The 26,426-nt window shown below is 40.3% G+C and overlaps 1 protein-coding gene across 1 annotated transcript in view; it reads right to left on the bottom strand.

Annotated features, from left to right (window-relative positions):
- lekr1 (leucine, glutamate and lysine rich 1) overlaps nt 1–26,004 on the bottom strand; it is a 75,050-nt gene extending 49,046 nt beyond the window's left edge. The window contains exons 1-3 of the mRNA XM_056373310.1: nt 25,899–26,004; nt 23,249–23,364; nt 3,594–4,123 (exon numbers count right to left, since the gene is read on the bottom strand). Of these exons, the coding sequence (XP_056229285.1) occupies nt 3,594–4,123; nt 23,249–23,364; nt 25,899–25,902 (650 nt within the window). The 5' untranslated portion in view covers nt 25,903–26,004. The remainder of the gene's footprint in view (nt 1–3,593; nt 4,124–23,248; nt 23,365–25,898) is intronic.
- Between the last annotated feature and the right edge of the window lie 422 nt (nt 26,005–26,426).

The following is a 26,426-nucleotide window of genomic DNA, read 5'->3' as shown; positions in this document are numbered from 1 at the left end:
TTCAAAGTCAAAATCACTGCTAGGATGTTGAAATGAACAAATCATAAACTAGTAAATGCTATAACTTCATATTACGTGAACATAGCATATGCTTCTTTTTCTCTCTGTTCCTCCCTCTTTCCTTGAGATCAAAATATCTCCAGCTCATCTGAGTTTGAACTTGTCTAGCAGGTGACATTTTAAAATCACGTTTAATTACACTGTACATTACTATCCTTCTCACCTCACTTTCTTCTGTCATACACCTGTCATACACACATACACACACTCATGTCATGAACACACATGCTGTCAGACAGGTGACATTTTAATCAGGTCTAGTTTGTGTGTTGTTATCAAGCCACTAGTCAGGCTCTCTACCAGATAAGGAAGACAGCAATGACATCTAAAGAGAAAAAGAGGAAAACCTGTGTATGTGTTGGTTGTAGTTGTATGTTGAGGGGTGGGTCAGTATTGGGATGTCTAATTAAAACTATGTTGATAAAGAAGTGGCTCAAGTTAAAAACAGAAAAAAACAGAAGCCTTGTTTAAGTATCCTGCTGGTTGGAAACATTCATGTCTATGCCTGTATAAAATCTATTGCCCTTTCATGGTAAATTACATAATCTAACAACAAAAGCTGTATTAAGAGTCTCAGAGTGGGAGGGGAGGGTCGTCAATCATAAACATATCTCACGAAAGAGTCAATACCCTGCTGTGTAGCCAGCCATTCAGAACATCCTCATTAACTCCCACTCACATGCCATCTTTCTCTTTTTCTCTCTCCCTCTTTTGACTTTTAATCTGTTCACCACTTCACCTGTGAGAGTGATGGTGTACAAATGCAGAAAAGTACTGGCAAATTGCTGGTGTAAGTGATAGGGATTGACAGAAAGAAAAAGAGAGGAAAGGGGAAAAAATTAGTTTGTAAACAGGAGCAGAATGCAAATGACTCAAATCTGACAATATTTCATTTAGATGAAAAAAAAATATTTTATATTTGAATGTAGATGAACACAAAAAGAAGAAAAGAAAAGAAAAAAAAGAGAGATCAGAGAGAATCCACTGCTGTCAGTCCAGGCTGGCCTCTCACACATCACTGCGCCATGCATCATTATCTCTGCCTGAACTTTGACCTCCTGACCCACGCTTGGCCCCAAGGCTCAAGAGCACAACTGTGTGCAGTATGTGTTTGTTTGCCTGTGTTTGCGTGTGTTTTTTACTCAACGAAGAGGCAGTGTATAAGAGATAATCAGCTTACATTAGACCACATAGGGGATTGGTTCCTCCCGTCTACCATATACATAACAACATACGGACAACCTGAAAACCTGCTAGCCATATGAACATACCGGCTGTGGCCTGCACATACACACAAACACTGCAAAAATTAAAGCAAGCCATCCACTATGAACCACTGCTGAGCAGAAACTGGCCCACATATACACACATATCAATATATAATATAAACTTTTAATTGTGTGTGTAATTAAATAAAAAGGGATAAAAAAATAAGCAACCTGTTCATTCACTGTGATTGTCCACAACATCCTCTAAAATCTATTTGTGGTGTACACTGGGAATTTTCTGAGTGAAGCTGCAGGTGTGTGTGTGTGCGTGCAGTTGTGTGTGCATGGTTTCATATCCTTGTTTGTCTAGGGCTTCAACCTGGTGTCATTGTTTTGTATTTCAACAGGAGTCTTTAGATGTTTTGGATTATTCATAGCTTTCTGGTGAGTCATGGCAAGTGAGCATTTCCTACATATTTCCCAGAAACTTCACTCGGCCTTTGATGGTTGTTTGATTACAGACACCTGCTATTTGATTACCAACACTATAAAGCTGATGTAAGTGACACAACAAGAATCTTCACCACCTGTATGCAAGTGTGTGTGTGTGTGTGTTTGTGTGTGTGTGTGTGTGTGTGTGTGTACACCATATGTCCCTTAATGTGGGTAGCTGCACACACACACACACACACACACACACACACACACACACACACACACACACACACACTAAAACTAAGTGACTAAATAAAATGTGACCAAAACAAAATACTTTGTTTTTGTGTGACTTCATAACTATAATTACATTTTGAAAATGAGTGAGATGTTGTTGCTTATGTACTTGTTGTATGTAAAGGTGCTCTGACGTTAGTAAGCAGCCTGACCTGAATTGATACTTATGATATAAAACTTATTTATAAGAAAAGCCCACTTTTGATGTACACTTAAATTTCCCAGAAAAGCTACCAACAGCCCCCAGAGAACATGCCTGAGCCTGTTACATTCAGCTGAGACACAGTACAGTACATGTGTAGGTGGAGAGAGAAAAAAAATGATGGAATAGTAATGAAGAGAAAAGGCCTGACCAGCCTCCATTATTTAAAATGTAACATGCCTCATGGCTGTTTTGCATTCTGGTCTATTAAGATCGTTTTTAATGGAGAAGAGTGTCTTTCATTATCTATCTGTGTGACTGTTCAATGTCAGCACACAATGCATGTAACTATTTTTGCTTTGGTAAAATATGTATTTATGGAAACATATTTTTTCTTTGATGCATAAGACATTGGGTTGATACTAAACATACCTGACTGTCATCATGTTGTTTGTCTGTGTGTCAAAACAAATACATCTCTTCTTTATTTAATGGTATCACAGTGATGACAAGCTGCAGGTGTTGTGGCTAGGTAGGCGGTGCATCAGTCTTAAAATGAGTTCACAGGTGCACATGAGCCTGACTAGACTGGAACATACAAACTTGGCAGTATTGGGGCTGGTTGCACTACATGATAATCTGCAAAGAGAAATAGACTCTAGTTTCTTAAAGAGCAAATTCACCCCTTGACAGGGGTCATTTAATAAAAACTACTCCATCTATGTAGTGGAAAGGTGAAATTATTTCTTAAATTGATGCCTTATATGAGCAAATAGCTGCAGTTGCCTATTGCCCTTCAGGAGAACATCCTACAACAAATCACATTTATTCTTGCAACGTTATGAAACCAATAGGGATATCTTTTGTCTTGCACACATCCTGATACTAAAGCACAGTCTGCCCCCTCATGTATCATTCCCGGACACTGATCCAAAATGAATTGGAGCAATGTGGTCTGATTTTATTTGGGTTTTTACTAAATTCAAGCAAGAAAGACATTTTCAATTCTCTGGTGAAATGAGGAGGATGTTTTACAAACATTGTGTTCATGTCAACACTGCTCACAACTGGGTGTATGAAAATGTTTGTTTTGGGACCAGTTCTGTGGAAAATAAACTGAATCACTTGGCATTTAATCAGCACAAGTTTCCTAAAAAGTGTATTTTTTGGATGTTTTACAGAGCCTCATTTACAGTATCTATTTTCCCTTTTCTAGACACTGGATGACGAGGGTGTTAAAGATGAATACATAACTATAGAGCAAGATTTGTGTCAGAGATGCATGTACACACACCAGCAAGTGGGCTACATGTCTGATTTGTCTGAGAGTGTGTTTGTGTGTTTTTGTCTTAACAGCATGACTCACAGGATAATTGCCCACATGAAGCCTGGCATTAGAGATCATTTCACACCAGGGACAGGAAGCACAGACAAACACATAAAGACCTCACCTCTCTTCCAGCTGTTGGAGGTATTTTCTCAGCTCGTCTAAATTTTTATTGGCCTTTTGAAGTTCGTCACTCAGAACTTTCTCTCTCTCCTCTGTCTTCCTCTCCAGCTCTTCTCTCTGCCTCCTCAGTCTCTCCACCTCTAAGTTTCCCAGCTCTCTTCTAAGTTGTTTCTCTTTTCCTTCACTGATTTTCTGATACTCCTCTTCCATCTCCCTCCTCTTCCTTTCATTTTTTCCTTCAAACTCCTCTCTCAGAACTCTCTCCATGTCTCTGTTCTGCTCCTCCAGCTCTTCTCTCATGCTGCTCTCTTTCTCCTCTGCTTTTCTCTTCATCTCCAGGTGAAGTGCCCTCTCCCACTCCAGCCTGCCCTGCTCCAGAGCCTCTCGCTGCGCCTTCTCTCTCTGGGCGGTCTCTCTCAGTTGCTGGAGCTCAGTCTCCAACTGAGCCAGTCGGGTGTGCAGCTGATGGAACTCGTGGTAAATGAGGTAGCTTACACCGCAGTAACGGCACACCGTCTCACTGTGCTCCATCTGAGGGGAAAATCAATACAATTGGAATAAGGATAATAATAACAACAGTGATATTAGTTTATAAGTAGCTACAGAAATGCAACTTATGAAACGTCTTTAAAAATTTGGCTTAATGATTTCAGCAGAAACTTTACATAGCCACATTTATGTCTTAAAGGATGCCTCTTAAACATAAGGCCACTGAAAAACAGGTTTCAAATCCCATCCTTAGGGATTAAGATATGATTAAGAAATGTCTCTCTCCTAGTGTATGACTACTATTTAAGTCTGATGAATCAAATCATCACTAAAGCAGACTTTTGACCTTTTTTGCCTGCAACTAATTCACTTTGATGTAATGCAGTCATTTTTAATATTATCAATTAAACCAGTGCATGTGCTGCTATGACAAACTAAAATGATGTGAAAAAGGTCTATTACATCCTTGTTGTTTGCTTTACCTAAGAAGATATCTATTAATAAAATACAAATCACCAATGGTGACAAATAACTCAATGAATGATGAAGACACGGTGATTATTGTCATGTTTGGAACAAAGCATTAATTTAATGTTTATCTTGTGAGCTACACTGTCTGGATATGGCTTTTCTGATAAATTTATGTAAACCATCTCAGGCAAGAATTGTCTCCAACTGAGTATGACTGTTCAAAAATTAAGTATCTAATAACTCTAATCTTATAAAATCTATATGTTGCTCTTCATTAGGGAATGATTTTAGAATGAGAATATGTGTCTTATCACATGGGGCCTTTAAAACCAAAGAAAAACTAATCAAAGCTGAGTATAACAACACTTACACTGACAACTACAGGCTCCATTATCCATCAAAATCTGTTTCAGTTTCTGGCGTCAACAACATCTTTTTATCTGTCAGTAGTTCAAAGCAGAGGAACACAGATACTCTAATCCCTTCTTCAGATATTGTTTTTACTGCTGTCTGTTAAAAAAAACATCTCCCAAAATTATCTTTCTTTCCTCTGTGCATGTCAAAGTATTCTCTCCAAGCTGTTGTCACTTCTTTCAGGCTTATGAGGGATAAGATCACGTCCTCCGGGCTTTCATCTTCATGATGATTTGTGGCAGAGAGGCAGATGATATTTGTATGACATGCTGACAGCTCCCATGTCAAAAAGCTCCAAATAGACTGCTACATGATGTAAACAAGGTGAAATAAACTTGCAAACAAAGCTGACAACAAATAACAGAACAGTTCATGTAGTCTCTGCTGTCATATGATTGCCTTTGTCCATTTGGTCATTGTCTAGTTTGAGTGTGGCCAAAATATCTCAAACACAAAGGGCCACAGTGGCTTGAACTTTGGCGTATACATTTTTGCTTCCAAGAGTAAGAAACCTACTGATTGTGGTGATGCTATGACCTTTTCTCCAGCGCCATATTCAGGCCACAATTTTCATTTCATAATCACTGATCTTTTATACATGTACAGACATTTTTAAAAATTAACTAGCTCATTTGTTTTGGTGAACTTATGGCCCTTTTCCTTCTCCCCCAGGCTCACAGCATTATGGACTGATGGTAGTGGTGGTATATCTAGCATTTTTGATTGGACTCATCCTGTTTAACTAAGAGAGAACAGAGAGTAGGGGGAAGAGAAACAGGTAACATCACACCAAGGGCAAACCTAAGGAGTTTACAGCCTCAGAACAATTCAAATATTAGATAGTCAGATACTATATACAGTATGTTCATTTGCAATGTACTTCCATCCATTGGGTGCAAGAGAACAAATAAGTTCCCTGAACATAGCAAAGGTAAATAAAAATCTAAATATGAGACTACTTTGTGATATCAAAATACAACATGTTTTACATTAAGAAAACAACAACTAAATACAGAGATGATTTCAAATACTGTTTGAAATTTTGGGGCTAAACATGAAAACACAGAGAAGGACAAGTAGAAAGACAGAGATCCTCTCTCACTTCTTCTTCCAGAGAAGCCAGAAAGAGTGATGGGGTGGTAAAGGAGACCGACAGACAAAACACACAGCATCAGTTGGAAGTGCTTTTGACAAGACAATGATTGACAGGTGACACTTTTAAGAAGATAAAGACTCTCTCTCACTCTCTCTCCCTCTCAGTCTCTCCATCTGCTTGTTTAACTTTCTCTCTCTGTTCCCACCTATCACAGGGCCTCCCTCCTCCGTGTTAGCATCTTGTCTATCCATGTCAGGTCAAGGTGCAGATTATGTCTGCCTCATGTCTCCAGGACAGCGGGAGTCTGTCTTGTAACAGCCGTGACAGACAGACAGAAAGACAGATGGACACTTTATAGAAGAGCGCTGTACTCACAGCAAATGCTGAGGTCCAAGAGTTGAAGGCTATGCAAACTTGGACCCAAAGCAAGTCATTAATAACAAGACTAAAAGCATACAGACATGCTAGTGGTTCTGTGATGCTGTACCTAAGCAAAGTGCTGGTTTGAGGACAAATGCACACAAGGATCCAACACCTTTCAAAAGGGCTGAACAAAGCATGTCTCTCATGCAGGTAACCATGGAAAATGAACTCCAAAGCAACCAGAAGTAGTACAGTAACAGCAACACAAGTCAAAAAACAATTAACATAGTACTGCATAAGAAAATCATCATAAAATGAAGAAAATGAAACCATTAGGTACATCAATACATTTCACATATACCACGATGCTCATATCAAATTCTATATTTGACACACCTGAGCCTAATGTATTTATGCAATAGTTTTGTCTTTGATATACACCTATGAAACAATATGAGACTACTGACTGCTTTTTTAAAATCATTTCTGCATACATGTCTTGTCTTTGCAGGGCCACCCATGTATTTGGATGCTTGTGATGCTTGATGCAAATCAAATGTGTGGTCCTGCTTTTCTCACCATGGGATGTTGGATTTCAACACCTTATACTGGGAGAAAGGAGAAAGTGTGGGTGGAGAAAAAGCTCCACAACACAACAATGTATGACATCGGTTGCCACAGAATGCACTCTGGAGAATATGGGTTATTATCTGTTTGCAGTGTTAGTGTGTGTGAGTGTGTGTGTGTGTGTGTGTGTGTGTGTGTGTGTGTGTGTGTGTGTGTGTGTGTGTAAGAGAGAGTGAGCCAGAAGTTGTTAGTGCATGCAAATGTGTGCAATATTTGGGACTGAGGCTCTGGGGGGGTTTGGATGTTTACTGTGCAGATGTCCTTGTGGTTCCTGCAGGCATAGATACAGTAAAAACTAAAAAAAAAAAGTGTGTGTGTGTGTGCGTGTGTGACTGTGTTCATAAGGGGGGGTTGTATTTTGTCCAAAAATGCTTATGCATGTAAATTTGTGTGTGTTTATGTGTGCGCGTGTTCTTTTTGTGACTGATGTCGTCATCAAGACAGACAACAAGGGCACAATGCACAATGTTAAAGTGACCTGAGGGCTGAATCGTGCCTCAGCTATGGTTTGACACACACACACGCACAAAGGCATGCTTTCTCACACTCATGCAATCTAGCACAAACTTAGTCAAAAACACACACAAGGGTAGATGAAAGGCATAGACAGAAACACACACACACCCACCTAAAGACGCACAGACTGACAAACAGACACGCACATGAAAATCCACACTGATACAAGCACAAACATGTACATGGTTTCAAACAAAAGACACAGATGTAGACAGACACATGCAAAGGCAAATTTACTCGCATAAGCATCTTCAGACGGACAGGAAACTCACACAATCGTTCACTCTTTATACACACACACACACACACACACACACACCCTGAGGGCAGAATGTCTGCGCCACCAGTCGGCTGTGTGCTCCCGTGACTGAGTTCGGCCCCGTGGGGAGACCCCTTGCCCTGGGCACTGACACGTTCACTTAGCACTCAAACCGCAAAACTAACCCTTCCACACGCTCTCTCACACACACAAACACACACACACACACACACACACACAATATACATGTTTGCAGAAAATACCTGAGCGGCTGAGAGGAGAAAGAGAGAAGCAAAGGGGCGGTCTGAATGAAAAAAGTGCTAGAAAAAGAGAGAAAGAGTGAGGGAGAGGAGGAAAAAGGTCTTGTTGTCCTTTAAATGTTTCATGCCAGCAGCCAATTGATGCTTCTCTTCTACACACCAAACCTCTTTGTCCTCTAGTGCACACACCACTTCTATGGCTCCCCTTGTGTGTGTCTCTTATCTCTCTTTCATTCTGTCTCTTGATTGACTCCATTAGCATGCTGGACTCTTGCCAAAAGCAGTTTAAAACATTAATTTCAAGACACATACAGCTCTTACACTCGCACCACAATGCTTCAATTCATCTGGTAATGATGACTCTATTATACATATATAGAGTTAATAAATATCTATTATCTAAATGAGCTTTAAAAGTCACCATACTGTATGCAACTATGCAAAACATGCATAAGGATACATCAGTGATGTAGTAGCTATGTGCGCAATAACCACAGAGTGCCAACACTGAATCATCCACCTCGTAACTGAACCTCCAGCATGTGTCTACACCTAAGGTACCACCATATGTGTTTTGTGACTTGGACCCCTCCAAAGTCCATGTTATCACCCCAATGCCTCCATGCTTCATCAATTAAACATGGGGCTATTACCTCTCGCCTGATGTGAAACATTTAGGGGGGTGGAGCAGGCCCAGGTGGGGGGCGACAGGGTGGGGGCATTTTGTGGATGGTTGGTGTCTTGCCAGGATGAGAAACATAATTAATTTATGTGATGCCTTTGAGTGTCTGCGCTCATTGTCTCATATACTGAGGGTGGAGGTGGACTGCTATGCAGACACAACAAATAAAAAGATCTAATTTTCCCAGTCTGACAACTCGTCTCCTTTTACAATCACTCCACCTCTTCTTTCCTCCTTAATCTTTCCCTAATCTTCCATTTCCTCCTTGCATCCCTTTTCCTGGATGTTTTGTCCCCCTCTCCTTCCTCCTCCTCCTCTTCCTAAACAACTGTCCTCTCCCTCCCTCCCTCTCCTCCTCATCTTCCTGCTCCCCTCTCTCTCTCGTCCACCTCCGCCTCCTCCGCTACAGCTGCCGTGACCCATCTGGCTCATCAAAACACCAGAAGTGGGTCACTGTCACGAACACGCAGCCTTGATGTTACACACACATACACACATGCACAGTATACCCCCCACCCCACCCACCCATGTCCATACACACACCCAAACATGCATTCCGTGACCAAAAACTGACCCAACAGGCATGTAGCCAGTTACACACACAGGCATACATTGTGCACACACACTGGTATGCACCCGTATATATAGAAAAAATGGCCACACACATAAAAACGCAACGTACTGAATTAGTTTTCACATCCAAAATCACATCCCAAAGTGACATAAAACATATTATGTAGTGCAGAAAATATTTTATAAACGCTAGATTAGGTATATTATGCGAACAGTTACATTGTTTCTTGATAGAAATTGCAGGCACTTAGAGGCACAAAATAAGGCTTGAAAAGGCTTGTTTTTTGTTCACTTTTCTGCATCAAACAGCTCCCCTCCTCTTTTCCTTTGTGTTAATACTGAACCATTTGGGAAGCCTACCTTTCCAATGTTTCTTTGTGGATTTCTTAACAACCTAGAAATCTCTCTTTGGCTTCTGTACTGCACTTTGTTGGTACTTATCGGCCACAGAAGCCTGGCCAAAATCTGACAAAAAATCGTTTGTCCCTTAATCTTATTGATCAGATAAGTAGAAGGTCAAGGCTTTTAATGAGGGAGAGACAGTGTGCAGGCTGCACACAGCAGGCAGAAACAGAGAATTGTAGACAGCAGGCCACATCAGATCCTGACAAACAGACAGACTAAACAATTTATTTTCTCTAATCCTCAGCATTTGAAAAACCTGAATGCCCTTGTGTAATTCTGGAAAGACGAGAGACTACAAAAACTACAACCCACACTCACAAATACAGTCATATTAAAGCATAGCTGAGTGCACATTGAAATCTGTTTAGAGATGTTATGGAGGGGTACAAGGCACTTAGGCATTTTTTGGGTGCCTGGAGGATTAGAGGCATTAGGATTAGGTTTAATCAAGTGATATGATGATGGGCGGTGGATTTACAGAGGAAAAAACAAAGGCAGGAGAGCAGCCTCGCATCATACCTGGATCCTTCTGAACTCTTTCTCTTTCAAACTCTCTCTCTCTTTCAATCTAACAAATGCTTTCTCCTTTCTATCAGCTTAGCTGCCACTTCATCCCACTTCTCTCTCTCTCTCTCTGTCTGTGAAATCACAGACACGATAGATCACCCAAGCATTTAAGAAGGGATTAAGTAGTTAAGGGACTTATCCATGTTTTTTCTCCCTAATTGTCCTAAATTATTTTTTGTTTTTTGGACAGTGACAGTATGTGAGATCTTGTGGAGTGTGTGTGTGTGTGTGTGTCCTAGAGAAAACATTGTACAGCTGTGCTCTTATCTTTGCGTGTCATAACGAGAATGTTTTTGTGAGCTTTTGTCACTTTATGAGCGTATATATGTGAGTGCTTTTGTTTTTTTGTTGTTGTTTTCTTTTTTTCCCGTTTGTTTTTTTGGGCATGCGTGAATATGCCTGGGCGCATGTGTGCACATAGTTGTGTATGTGTGTGTGTGCTCGTGATTGTGTGTGTGATCGAGACGGCGCTTCGTGACTGTGGCTTTGTTGATTTTTGCGACGATAAAGACCCCCTGTGGTGCTCAGTGTAGCGAGAGCCAACACTGAGATTCCACTCATCTGGAACCCATGGCGCACCACACATCACATGACAAGTGTGTGTGTGTTTATGAGCAAGTGCATGAATGTAGAAGTGGACATGTGTGTGAATATTTGTGTGTATATGTGAAACCTCGTTGACCATGGCACGGTGTGCGTGTCTGTGTGAATGAATATGCTTCTATGTCTGTTTATCTGGGTGTGTACATGTGTGTGTGTGTGTGTGTGTGTGTGTGTGTGTGTGTGTGTGTGTTGGAGGGAAAAGGGAGGGGTAGTAGCGGTCACAAGGGATAGAGCGAAGTGCAAGAGGGGGGGCAGAGGCGTGCGAGTAGCGGAAAGGAGGGAAGGGAGGGGGCAGACAGATCAGGGGCATACTGTACTGTGGTGGATGAATCAAAGTGTGTGGGATGGTCAGTCAGTAACTGTGGTGTGTGTGTCTGTATGGAAGAGTAGCACTGAGGAATCCACAGTCAATCACTCACATTCACAGATGTGTGCATGCAGACGGCAGACGCTGAAATGCAACAGTCAGCAACAGTCACAAGAAAGTCAGGACAAAGTCAGCAGGGCAGACAACCATGTGCGGCATGGGGTGATTGAGCCGTGGGGAGTTAAAAAATATATATAATAAAGTGAGGGATTGAAGTGGGGTATAATCCAGGGTTATATGTTTGTCGGCTGACTGGCTGTCCTCCCGTATTCATATCTTCTCTATCCTTGCCTTCCCTTCCCTGTCTGCCTGGCCGCCCACCTTACTTGCTCCTTTGCGTGGAAGCAGGGAAAGGGCAGTGGCAGGGAAAGAATCACCTATGGCTGCCTCGACCGACACTTGGCCACGCATCACATCACATCCAAACACAAGGCGAGGCACAGCACGGCACGGCACGGCACGGCAAGGAATGGCACACACAACAACAAACAGCTAGCCTGACGAGCAGGCAGCAGGCAGAAGACTGGCAGGGCAATTCATGTTATTCTCTGTGTGCATATATGGGTTGTATGGAAGTCAGTCTACGAGTCTTAATGTATTTTCTTAAAGTTAGCTAAGTCTCCAGAACTGACTGGTGACTGCGTCTATTGCAGGTAGATAGAGTTATCATTCTCAAATCAGGGGCCCTGGAAAGACTCACCTACCTACCAAGCTCAAGACAAAACATAACATGCTACGCTATCAGTTGTAAGTCCACAGTTCACTATTGGTGACCTGGAGCCGGTTGCACCAGCTGTTAGCAAGTTTAAACTTAAGTTAAGTGTTTACAAGGTGAGTTACACATCACTAAATTAAAACGGGTTGCACCACACAAACTAGTTCTTACATAGAGATTGTTGTTTGTTACTAAACATCTACACCCAGTAACTGCCAGATGAAAGTGCTGCATAATCAAACCAACTGACATACGTCTGCAACATTGGCTAATATATAACAGATTTGGTCGACAGATTTGATCAAGATGATTTTTGCTCATTTATGATGTAAATTGGAAAGATTTTAATTACTTTTCAGAAAAATAACATGGTATACCTCAAATTGCTTTTCCTACCTATGAGGACAGAACACAACTACATATTGTAAGTGCCCAATGATCGGATGATAAAGTGACCTGTTTAATTTATATCAGCTTATATCATCAACAGAAAGCCTTCACAACATCTCAAAATGGATGTGTAACAACTATTAAATTAAAATTAAATGAGGACAAAACTAAAACAATAGTTATTGGTGCTGAATCTAAAAGAGACAGAATTCTAATCTTTGGCAAAGCAGACTCAACCTGAGGCAAAAATCATGGGTGTCATCATAGACAACAATTTAAACCTCAGTAAACATCCTGACTACATCAGTAAGAAAGCATTTTTCCATCTAAGAAATATTTCCGTAGTCAGATGATACCTTATTCTGGCTAATGCAAATAAATTGATCCACATATAGGTGTTTTTTCATCTGTACTGTAGCAAAACTTTTTTTTTTTACTGGATTACAAATAAATCAGTGAATAGATTTAAAATAAATTAAATAAATAAATAAATAAAAAAGTATTAAAAAAACAAGTAAAAGAGAATATATCACACATATTTAAGCATCTTTACATCATCTCTTTTAGAAATAGATTTTAAAATTTCATTACTAGAGAATATAGCTCTGAATAGTTTAGCACCATAGCTGACTGTTTCTCTCCAGTCATTGCCTTAGGTCATCAAACATTACAGCATTAACTATATCAACAGTTAAGACTAAAGTAAATAAAGTATGGAGAGGCAGCTTACTCTTATGATGGGCCAAAACTGTGGGACAGACTTCCCAAAAACATCTGCCATGCAATCTCTGTAAATTCTTTTGAAAAGCATCCTTTCCATCCAATCATCTTTTTAATCCTGCTTGTATGTAGTCTATATCCTGCGATTATTTTTTTATTCCTTGTCATCTAAATCGTATTGATTGTGTATATAGTTTCACCCTCTTTTATTTTATTTAATGCTGTTTCTGAATGGTTTATTGATTTTAAATGTGTTGTAGATATGTACTGTATGTGAAGCACTTTGATCTGCATTATGAAATGTATTATACACATAAAGTTAAGTTCCTGTTTAAACTGTTGATTGCTCTTGATTGGGCAGTGCTGCAGGTAAATCCTATTAACCGATTTACACATAATTAAAGTCTTCACTAGCTTTCTTAAGTTTTAATGGTGCAAACCGATTAAGTTAATCACTAGTTTGGAACTGGTTATAGTACCTCCTGCTGCATTATACGCCCCTCAGCTGGGAATATAATATTGATAATGAGCTGACTGATAATGTATGTAGAAGGTAGTGTAACTCTTCAGTTCCAGAAATTTGAACAGTTCTGATAGGTTAAAAACCTATTCTCCAAAACACTATATACTATATGAACAAAGCAAGAGAGGCACTATATTATATTTTAATGAGCCTTATGTTTCTCAGGGTCCAGGTTTGAAACACAGACCGAGTGCAGACATGAGGGGTGAAGGCAGGACAGCAGGGTAGCCGGTGCGAAAAAGGAGCCAGAGAGAGAAGGGGGAGTATAGTCTGTTACATTAATCAGAGTTAGCAGACAACACATGTGCTTCCGTTAGCCCCACTAGACCACGCATCACAACACGCGGCTCGGCACGACATGGCACGGCACAGTAAGCCAAGAGAGGCCAGAGGAGGTAACCCTGGCTGAACTGTGTGTGTGTGTGTCTGCCTGCCTGTCTATCCGTGCGTGTTCTATTTTTCTGTTGCTGTACAGTGTGTGAATAAGACCATACCTTCTTGAGTCTGATCCTGCTTTTGTGTTCTTCCTTTACAGTTTAAACCAGGTGGAAACTGATGACATTCTGTCTGACTAGATGACAGTCAGTGGAGCAAAGCATAATGCAACCTCATTTAACCTTCTTGAGCAAGAGAAAACAAGTGCCATCGCCTGCAGTGTTTGTCTCTGTGCTGAATCTGAGTACATTATGCAAATAAGCGTCAGACAGTTATGAATGAGTAAAACAGAGATCTAATTCAGTTTGACTATACAAATAACTAAAGCGTTACATCACCAAAGGCCACCTTTTGAGCAAAGCAGAAAGTTAAAGGTAATATAATGTTTACAAGAAACTCAAAACCTCATTTATTGTTTGCTACAATGGGTCTGTAAGTGGTATGTTTGACCTTTCTGTTGTATCCACTTTCCCTTGACGTGCGTCAAATTCAACCACAGTTATTGAGGTTTCCTAGAATTTCGACAGCACCCAAAAAACATGACAGGACTGGCTGTTTTCAGCTTTGAATATGTGTAAGTACTGAAAGCAGTAACCATGATGGTACAAAATAGTAGTCAATGAAATGAAGTGTTTGAAGAGTGGTGGTAAAAGCAGACGATCAAGGTTTTCCAGTCTTCAAAAAAGCGAGATTTGTAACGCTTGCTGAAAACACATAACATCTTTGTGAATATCATGGATAATGGTCGAATGAGGCTGCTATCAATGAGGAAATTCTTCCTCTTTCGATAGTAAATTGAGTCAGTGCAAAATGTTGAGTCTATAAAAAAGCCCTTGCTCTTATCATTTAATGATGTAGATACTCTTTTCTGCTGTCAAACTCACACACAACACCAGTATGCAAGAAATATTAACAAATAATGTTTTAATGTTTTTAAGTGAAATCTTTTGTATTAAGGGACAGACTGTCTGAACATTTGATGAATGTGTATCTTTTAAAAACAACTCCCACAGTGGCTGGCATGGAAACTGCTTCATAAAAGCAACAGTGACCTTGTAATGACCTGTGGATTATCATGCAATATTGTCACTTTGTATTACCAGGCCCCAGACAACACCCGTGACAATATTGCACAATAATCCCCCCGCTGTCTCTCAGTCATTACTGCAGATCAGCATTCACCTGATGAAACCTCCCCCTCTCCCTCTCTCTCTTAATCTCTCTCTCTTCCCCCAGATTTAAGAAAACAGACTGAAAAAGGGCAGGAAAGGTAAGGGTGGAACAGGAAAAACAGCCAAAGAGGAGGAAGAAGGAGGAGTAGGATGAAGAGGGAGGAGGAGGATGGGAGCAAGTCTGAGATACACTGATTAGAGTGAACAGACAACACATGTGCTACCACTAACCACCGACCTCCTGATGTCTTATAGAGAAGAAGGGAGGAGCGTGTCTGGTTTGAAACTATCCATTATTCAGGGAGGGGGAAACTGAAGGAATGAAACAGAAAGAAAGTGAGACAAAAAGAAAGAGAAGAAAAGGAGAGATGTGTAGCACGGTGTACTTCCCCAGGACATGTAGGTTGTCTCTCCTCTCCTCTTTTCCTCTAGAAGACTTTGCCATGCTCACATTAAAAATGGATGGAGGGAGGGAGGGAGAGGGAGAGCAAGAGCAGTTGAGAGCCCTCGGTCAACAGTCAGACGCACGAAAAGACATGACAGAGGCTAGTCAGGACTTCGATTGACACGTTTACACTACAACAGATAAACGGAGGGAGAAGTTGAAGATGTTTTTAGAACCAGGGACAGAGGTCGTCACTGAAATGTCAGATTTTAGTAGAAGAGAAAGAAAGGGCTCTCCAGCGAACAAACCAGACTTGACTGGTGATGAGCGTTTCAGTGTTGCAAATTCAACAACTGAGCCTCCGCTCCTCTGTCCAAAAGAACACACTGCACTAACTGTACTACTAAGACTTTCTATAAACTGTTGCCCTGCTTTTTCAAGATTAAAAATGTTCTATTGAAAGGGAGTGTTTCACTTAACTAAGTTCAAATATATTTGTATAGTACAATTTCTTACAAATGCAGCTAATAGCACTTTGCATGATGTTAAAACAGGGAGAAGTAAGGCAAATGTATACACACACACACACACACACACACACACACAGGTCATGGACATATCCATGGACATGTCTGCAGCCAGATCCTCCAGTCTATGAACCACAAGGATGCAGCTAAAGTTTTTCCACTATACTGATGAAATGCAATGTCTGGCCCCTATAACTTAAACTTAGCTTTCACCTTACTTTTTCCACTACATTTATTACATCATGTTTGCTTCAGATATTCTACAAGGAAACCTGAAACACATCCTTGTGAAAAAAAAAATATATATATTAGAGAGGCTCAGTAAACAAAAAGGTCTGACTGACAACAGAGAAAGTTTGAGAGACTGAAGTTACAAAAAACTTCAGGAGCTGTTTAGAAGTTTTATTTAATTCACACAGAGGTAAAGTGGTTTGATAAAGAGGTTTTGAGGCTATTTTTCAATTTGGGTAACACTCAAAATTCCAGCGTGTGATGAAGATGAGTGAGGCCTAGTCTCTTTTGTACCTGTCCTGTCAACATACAGATGGCAGTGTGGTCACAGCATGCACTCTGATCACATCAGCAAGTCTTACTGATGTAAAAGTGAAGCTCCACGACAGGTGTTTAGGTGTACGTGGAGCAAATCACTCTTTTTCTACTTATTATAAAGTGTGCCCAACAAAGAGAATACGACTACATTTAATGCTGCATTAAAATGTAATTAAATGTTTTGTTTTGTTTCACCTATGCTCAGTATTGTGCCAGACAACAACCTGTGACAACAGAGGGCTGAAGCTGCTGCTGATGCTCTGCTAATGTGCTGCTTTCGCTACACAGACTGTAGACATTGTGTAACCATATCTTTAAATAATACAAGAGCACACACACACACACACACACACACACACACACACACACACACACACACACACACACACACACACACGAATACACACATAGACAATGCTTGAACTCCCACCTACAGTCCACATTTTTACAGACAGCAGTCAGCCAGTCAGTACTTGAGGCATTACGGTGACACATTTCAGTGCCTGTGCTCTGTCAGCTGTCCATCGAGAGCGACATGTACCTCTTATAGAAAGAGAAAGAGAGTGAGAGAAAAAGAGAAAGAAGTAGGAAAAAGTACCATGTTGCTGAGACTCTGGAGCAGGGAGATGGCAGCCTGAGGCTGAAACACACTATAATGTGAATGCACAGGCTAACAAAACTGAGAACCTCCTCAATTATAAATGTAACTAGAGTCAAACAGGTAGTGAATGCATGCCATGGCGTGCAGTGTGTGTGTACGGATGGAGGATGGTTGGTAAACACAACCTTTTTAAGTGTGTATAATCTCCTGTTGTGTTCTTAATGGGTATGTTTGGTGTTATGAAAGAAAATAGATGAAGGAGAAAGCTGGGTGTGTTGATGTGCTTGCATGTGTGTGTGTGTGTGTATGACAGATTATTATTATTATTGTTATTGTTTTTTTGGTCTTATTCTCTTCATCGATTCTCTCATACTGAAGAAAACGAAACAGAAAATCTTTCACTTATCTCTCTTGCACACACAGCCCCCTATTCTCTCTGCCTCCCTTGCTCTCCGCTCACTCTCTAATTATCTCTGAAGTGAATGTCTTATCCTGTTACATTGTGTTTGGGAGCTTTGCACATACCACAACATTAAAGAAGTTAACAGGGAGTATTGTCCCTCCTGTCTGTCTCTTTCTTTACTTGCTTTTCTTGCTTCTTTTCTCTGTCTCTTTCTGCCTGTGCTTCCCTCTCTCTTGGAGGTGAACGTCTTGTCCTGTTACACTGTGTGTTTGAGCTCCTCTCAGACTGTGACACTTGAGAAGTGAATAGGTAGTATCAGCACCTCATGGAGAACAAGAGGTGCTCAGCAGCTGCGCAAAAAGGCTGTGGTGTACTCTGCTCGGTGCTGCACTTAAAACTAATCCTTTAGCCACATTTGGACTGGAACACTGTGCTAGGAAAGAGGGAACACATCTTCTAAGTTAAAGTGTTACTTTGACAACTTGGAGGAAAATCCTGCCAAGTAAGGAAGGAGTGAAACAGCTTTGTTTAGAGTTTTGAGGTGGCAATAGACAGTGGCTTATGCTGCGTTCAGATCAACAATAGCACTGTCACTGCATTAGAAAAGAAAAAAGCAGGGTTGTCCAGCAAAAAGTTAAACCTGGCTCAACTTTTGCAGTAATACAATGCAACATCATCCAGCAGCACTGTGTTCTCCGGTAAAATAAGTGCAAGCACAAAATCCAGGTAGGCTACTTTGTAACACGAACAGCATATTCTAGTTTTCACATCATTACCGTCAAAAGGGACATTAATATGATTTTCTAAATTAATTACCTAGAATTATTAAAAGTATAGTATTAGAGTAGAGTATTAAAAGGCTCACAGATTTATAAACTTCTGGTCAGTGTTTTCGTGTCTGAGAAACCTTCAATTTAATCAATGTTTTAATCAAGTTGGACTTCCTGGATCATATTTCATCCTCCCACTGGCACCTGTAGCAACACACAGCCTCTTGAGTCTTTAATAGATGTGCTATTTTTAGTCTAACTACCTGCTTTGAGCAGCAGGTTTGAGTTGATTCTTAGTCCCAAGACCATCAGTAAAAGGGGGGGAGTAACGCTCTCAGGTCCCTGAATAACAAGTGCTAATGTGCCCTTGAGAGAGACAAAGAAAGAGAGTGAGAGGAAGTATGCCTGTTTTCACATGACACTGGATGAAACTGCAAGGCAGCATGCATTCTCAGCATATTTGAAATAAATTACAGTACTGTATTTTAAGTTCCCTTGCAAAACCAGCTACACTTGCAGAGACAATCCAGTCAAAAAAAGTTCAGCATTGAGATTAGAGTGGTTGGCAAAAGAATAAAATTGCTCCCTATATGCCATTAACCTCACAGAAGCCATCAAGTCAGTAAGATGCTTTAAGACAATGGAAACAATGTACATACACTCTAATTTGATCATAAGACTGTCAGTATAAAGCTGTGGAACATGCAAATTCTGAAATAGTTCAAAGAGAAACTGTGGAAGAATACAGATCTCACTGTTCAAATAAATCTGTGCTTAATTTCATTTCCACGCAGGCACAGGACAGAAGACAGGAACATGCCGTGGACATGCTATCAGACTTGTCATGTCTTACAGAGTCATACATAATAGAAAATCATTCAGTTTTCAATCCACCTGCAAGTTTTTAAAATCTGGGCAAAAAAGCCACATTAAAAGGAATGCCATAATTAAGACTACTGTCTTGCAATGTATGAGTGAGTTTTTCATTTGTGTGTGTACCTATAGCTGTGTATATATATATATATATATATATATATATATATATATATATATATATATATATATATATATATATACACAATAAGCATGCTGATGGCATGAAAGTTCAGTGCGAGTATGTGTGTTTTTGTGCCCGAGTGTGTGGGTGGGAGGCATGGTGTGTGTGTGTATGTGTGTGCAACCGCAGTGCTCTCCTTCTCAGCAGCCCACCATTAAACCTTGGTGCCAGCCCTCTCCCAGCACACCAGGATTAACAGCACTTAAATGGGCCTGTTAGTACACCACCTCCTCTTTGCCTCCCACGCCGACTAGCGCACATGGTGCTGCCCACAGCTTTGCGCTTGCAACGCATTGCCTCTGTTGTTTTTTGTTCTCCACTCGCTCCCGGCCACCTAAGCCTCCTCCAATAAATGGTGCTGAAGTGTACCCAGCGGGGGGCTAAGCCCAGAACATCCTCTATTTTACGGACCTATTGGAATCTGAGTGGATGACAGAGGGAGGAAGGGAGGGAGAGAGGGAGGGAGGTATAGCCTGAGACTGAACCAGATGGGCTATGATCAAAATGTCAGTCCCTCCCTCCCTCTCTCATTCTTTGTTATTGTCTCTCTTTCTCTGTCCATTGCTCTGTGTGTGGTTATCAAATTTCCCTCATGAAAAATCATAAACAGAAGGACTGAAACGGATGCACACACCCACACCGGGGAGAAATAGACGGCCACTACAAAAATCAATAAATAAAATGGATTCCCATTTGAGTCTGTGGGCCATGACGCAGCAGGCAGAAAGACTGATGGACAAATGGATGTATGGGAGAATGGACTGTGTGTTTGTGTGTGTGTGTGTGTGTGTGTATGTGTGTGTGTGTGTGTGTGTGTGTGTGTGTGTGTGTGTGTGTGTGTGTGTGTGTGTGTGTGTGTGTGTGTGTGTCTGTGTCTGTGTCTGTGTTTCTGTGTCTGTGTCTTTGCGTTGTGCCCTATGCATGCATGGGTGTGTTTGTGTGAGACTTTTGGGGTGGAGACTTTCAGGGAGGGGGGTGTGAAAATTCTTATCATCGGTGATGCTTGATCAAGGAGAAAGGAGAATTCATCAATATTTATTATATTTATTTATACACTTAGAGAGATTACTATAGGGAGCTTACACTCCATAATTGGTCAAATATCTCGAAGAAAAGAGAGAAGAGGGATGTGTGAATACACTATTGGTTCATTAACCATAAACAAGGAAACAAGACTATATACGCCCAAGTGCTGATTCTTAAAACACCCAGCCACTTGTTACTGACCATCCAAGGTCTACTGTTATCAGCCCTGACACCAGTAGTATCAGCAGAAAACCACAGCTGCGTCTGGAGGAGCCGCCTGAGCGTCTCAAGGCCTGTAAGATTTAGTGCAGTAGCTGGGGCGCAGAGACCTAGGGCCTCACACTTTCACCCTGAGTAGGTCATTCATTAAGTGGACACAAGAAAATTCCCTCATGAGGAGGGGTATGTGTAGATGGGTATGGGATGGCTGCTCTCACATAATACCATGGGGCATATTGTGCAGAGCTACTATTGACCTCAACAGGATTGGGTGATCTGAGAATCTTATATCATGGACAATCTTACTTTGGCATATGATCTACCTTTCAGATTAATTTTATAGATTGCATTATTTAAAGGTGCTATAATTGGATATCTAATTGTAAAAGTTCAATTGGTGGTAACCAGCCCATTGTTAACTGTTAAACAGCTAGCCCGCTAACTGCAGTTGGCGCCAGTGGTCCTTGTTCTGCTCTGCAGCCACAGTGAGCTTGGCGTAGCGGCACATTTACAAGTTCTCCAAATGAGTAGAACAAGAACCATTGTCACCAGATGCAGTCCATCCTTAGGACAAGCAACACAAGGCGGCATTTTAAAGGTTATATTTAATCTCTTTCATTTAATATTTATTCTCTTCTGATTCTAATTTTTGCCTAATTTTCTCTCAAATTTCCTTCATAAATGAAAGGCATACTGTCCTAAAGCCATGAAAATTGAGTTAACCAGTCAGATTTTTTTTATTTAGGCCAGAGCTATTGCATGGGGGTAATCGTCATTGGCTTTTCAAATAGGTGCACTCACTGTCTTTACTCGACCCTCCCATGGTGAAACTCAACAGAACAATGTGGAAACACTTTAAATTTGTAGGCAGCAACTAATGAAAATAAGACTCCCAAAGCTGACCTGACGGAACTTGAAAAAATTGTTTTCATGTTGGAAGAAGTGAAGAAGAGGAAGTTGCCTTACTGTCTGCAATGGACGTCACATGAAAATATTCACAACTTGGAATACTTTTGTTGAAAGCCCTTTTAAAGCTTTTGATCAGTAGAACCTTACAGACTAAAGGAATATAAATAGCTCTAATACTCACAGTTTGCCACTGATCTGTGGGGAGACTCGTGATTCAGATCGTGGATTGCGATTCTACCCAAAAAGATTGTCATATGATCTTTTGGCCAGATCACCCACCCTTAGGCCTCAATGAGAAATTCCAGAAATTACTAGAGAGCAGAGCAACAGACTGGACTGAGACAGATAGGAGAGAGGACCAAACTAAGAGATAGAGAGCAGTCTCTACTATGCACTTGAAGTGGGATGAACAGCAGTAATGGTGTGCCATAGTATATTGTTCCTGATAAACTGTAATGTGATAAAAATGTGTCAAATTATGATTTGAAAGATTTTGCAAAGTGCTAACTTATTTACATCTATGATGCAGCAGCACACAATGCTAAAATCACTGTGGAAGTACTAGTTCCAAAAATGGAGTGACTTTGGTAGTGTGGAAGTGATTTGATAGTATCAAAGAGCAGATGCGCAACTACTCGAGCAAAATGAGGATAGATTGTAAAAGACAGAATATTATTGTCTTGTTTTCCCAGCCTTTTGGAGAGCTACAGATAAAGCAGTCAGGTCCCTCTCATAACCAGCCAGCTGCTCAGTTTGTAAAATTCTGCATTTTTAATGTGGGAGAAATGGTTTAAATACAAAGGTTACTGTTGTAGTGAGAAATTAATTAACTTTACAAAGGACAGAGGTAGAAAATGCTCTTACACCTTATTTTTTGACACTCAGAATGGGAAGTAAAACTACTGGTTTAAAACCACTTACTTGGCAGTATGTTTTTGATTTATGATGATATAAAAACCCTTTTCCAAAAGCATAGTGTAATGTGAAAAATGCATTAACGTCAACTTGAAATACAGAGAATGCACTGCTATAATTGGTAGTAGATACTCTATGTGCCGCCTGTTTAAAAGGGAAAAGCAAGATATATTCCCTACTAATTTATATTCATACCATATGGCATGTCATATGGGAATATGTAACTGCCACCTGACATTGACAAGGATATGAAGCAACACGCAATCGTTGCCACGTTACGTCTTGTGTGCATATCTTAAAACAGATGGAAGATTAAAAGAGGAGACATTGTCCCATTTCTTATTTAAATCATATGGATTACTGCAGCATATGGAAAGAGTGCACTGTTGACAAACTCGTCAGGTTTTCCAGGTTAGTAAAAAAGAAAGACAGCATATGTTGTGTCAATATGGTCTTTCATTAACATGTTGCTTTGAAAGGTAACATGTACAGCATGGCCTAAAAACTAATGTATGTGTGAGCTGAATATGATTTCATACTGGTTGTCCTAAGAGGAGAGTATTGGTGCTCAAATATAATTTCAAATACAAAATCAGCAAGGTACCTGCCACGTGTTTTCAGGAGCATGATTTCTGAATCACTGCCTACCTTTTTTATTTCTTCAGGCAGTGGGTAGATCGGAGGACGATGAAGAATCATCCTCATTTCCTTCTCCTTCTCCTTCTCCCTCTCCTGCTCTGCCTCCATATATCTCTCCTTGTCTCCTGGAAACAAGCACAAGACCAGCAGAATTAGCTACACTGGAAATTGTGTACAGTAGGTGTTATGGATTTTCATTTGGTGCTGCAAACTAGGACTGCAACTAACAGTTATTTTCAATACTGATTAATCTGTTGATGTAGTTTGTCTAGTTAATAATTTCATCTACACAAAGTCAAAAAATAATGAAAACATTTCTTTAACCAGCAGCAAAATATAATCCATTTACGATGCTATTAAACAAAGAAAAGCAGCAAATCCTTACATTAGAACATCTGGAACCAATGAATGTTTAGCATTTCTTCTTTATAAATGATGAAATGGTGAACTGAGCTCTTGAGAGGAGAGTTGTGTCTCTGTCTTTAACTTCCCCATTCCTGTGTAAAAACCATTCCCTTCAATTTACAACACAATGGCCAACAGTAGCACCTTCCAGAAAAAAGTGTGCGTGTAAAAACAAAAAGATACTAGCGATCACTACAAACAAAGCTTTGATTTCTACAAGCATCCTAAGTCTTCTAACTAATATTACCCCTGAACACTTTTCAGGATAAAAATGGGTGGTACTCTTAAAGTGATGAATAGCACATAGCCTCTGAAGTTAATATAAGGATAAATCTCTTAGCGTGATGTTCAACATATTAAACCCATTTGCTGTACACTCTATTCAATAGATTAATCAGTCAAGCTTATGGCATTAAGATTATAGACTCTAGATTATGGCATTTCACAGCTAAGGGTATTTTGTTTTCACAGCCATACATTAGCTTGTCCTCCACCACAGGGTATCAGTAGGTTTAACAAGGACTGATTCAACGTTCAAGTGAGGGAACTTTCCACAAAAAGTTATAATAACTATAATAGCATGTTGTTGTTAATTAATGATGAAAGTGATAGTTTACTTGTATATGTATTCTAGGTTTCCGCTGTTGTGTAAAAGTGGCCACTGAGGTACAGTCAGTAATGTGACTGTGGGTGCAGGAGGTCATGCGAGGAGAACAGTAATGCAAGCCTAACCCAGCCTTTGTCTGTCTATCTGTGTGTGCACGCTTTCAGGGCATTTATCTATCAGCTCACCATTAGTGAGGGGGAAAGCATCACGCCAACTTAACACTTGACCTCGGATTAAATACCTCTGGCTAACTTAGGGCCAGAGGTCATTCCTATCAGATGGTCCCCTGTGCATGGCTGCATGCCAGACATTGAATGCCCTCGCAGACCATCAGAGGGAAATAGAGTGAGAGGACACACAGGAAAATGGACAGCACAAACACACAATGATTTGGCCATAAGCACAATGCACACAGACACACATCCAACCATATACAGCCTGAGAGCTCATGCAAAAACAGGCAGGTTTAACTTGATACACCGCCTTAAACATTTAAGCACTAGCACGTAAACAATCTCGTGTACCCACTCTGTCTCCCTCACACACAACAGCGCAGGCACACAAACCCTGCCCAATCAAAGAGCAGACTTCATGTTCACGCACGCTAATAGCCTGATTGCCCCCCTACTGTCTCTAGGCCCTGCATTTAAAACTCAGCTGAGATCCTTCGTTGGCTCACACAACGCAGATAAATTAGTAACGCCCTGTGACAGCATTAAGCAGGCCTATCCTTTTAGATGGATGCAGATATAAAGGGCTGATTTTGCATGACAACTGTTCCCCCGTGACATTTTGTCCGTTTTAGCCCTGATTGAACTATTAATCAGTCTAATGTGAGAGAAGCAAGCTGTTCATAAACTCATCTATTCTGCATGGACGCATGCCCGAATCGTGACAGGAAAACATACACGAACATATAAACTCATGAGGGCCCACAGTTGGGCATGAGCACAAAGGCAGGCAATGAGGGGCAAAAAGCATTTAGCCACTAGGGAGGGGAGGAAGAAGTTGAATCAATTTGATTTTAAGGATCCACAAAGATAATTGTTGTTTAAGGAGTTCAGCAGCATGACTTTTTTTTTTTAAGTGGTATCTCACAATTGCTTCCCTAAACTTTGAATACTATTCAGAAAACAGTTCAATGACACAAATAAAGCACATGGTTGAAAACATACAGGCCAAACAAATAATTACTTAAGACATTTTAACAGTGGCTTGTAGGCCTATACAGGCATCCTAGGAAAACAATTTAGATTTAGGCATGTATATTACAGAGATACAATCTTACCTATTATACACTTACGTTGAATAGTTAGCATAAACTCATTATTAAGAATGACACATTGTAAGTCTCTATATTAGCTGAAACGTATTGTGCGGAAAATGCAGGTTTGTTTAGGAACAGTAAACTGTATCTGGTATAAACTGTATACTTGCAAAGGTCGTTGTTTATTAAATGAGGCACGGGCATTGTTTGTAAAAAAATAAATAAATAAATAAAAAAGAAGCAGTCGAACGGACGATAACTAACTGTAAACAAATCAGTGCGCTCTCTCAGCTAAAAGCATTTACCACTGAAGTCATATAGCAATGCAACTTTTTCTTTCAAATTCTATTAACTTGTGAGCAGACCAAATCTTAACCTACCCATTAGCAACAGTCTCGTTCAGAACGAAGGCGAAAAAAATCACAACATACTTTTTTAACTGGAACATTTCCTGGTGTGAGCAACACTCTGGCCGTTGCTATGGGCTACGGCGTAGCCATTACGTACACACGCAATGCAGAACGTCCAATGACCAAGGCCAGGGCGAGCACCGGATGTTGCTTTTCCATCAAAATAAAAGCTTGGTTTTTTAATTGAATATGAGCTGTGATTATTCTGTGGTAGAATGTAACTACTTAGCCTACATTTTCTGAGGTACTATTCTGAAGAGCAACTAAGAAGTACTTTATTTGGGATTTTCCATTTCATGTTAATTTATATATTTCTACTCGACTATATTTCACATGGAAATATTATACTCATTACTCAACTACAATGACCTGACAGCTATAGTAACTACTTTGTAGATTAAAATTTTACTTCTAAAAGTTATGATGAGTTTGCATAGTTAAAAATTAAACTATACACAGCAATATAAATTGGGGAAATTACACCCAACCAATATTTTA

Source organism: Seriola aureovittata, chromosome 4 (genome assembly GCF_021018895.1).
Source record: "Seriola aureovittata isolate HTS-2021-v1 ecotype China chromosome 4, ASM2101889v1, whole genome shotgun sequence".
In the NCBI taxonomy this organism is placed as follows: domain Eukaryota; kingdom Metazoa; phylum Chordata; class Actinopteri; order Carangiformes; family Carangidae; genus Seriola; species Seriola aureovittata.
Note: the sequence above shows the minus strand (reverse complement) of the source record. Positions and strands in the feature narration are given on the sequence as shown.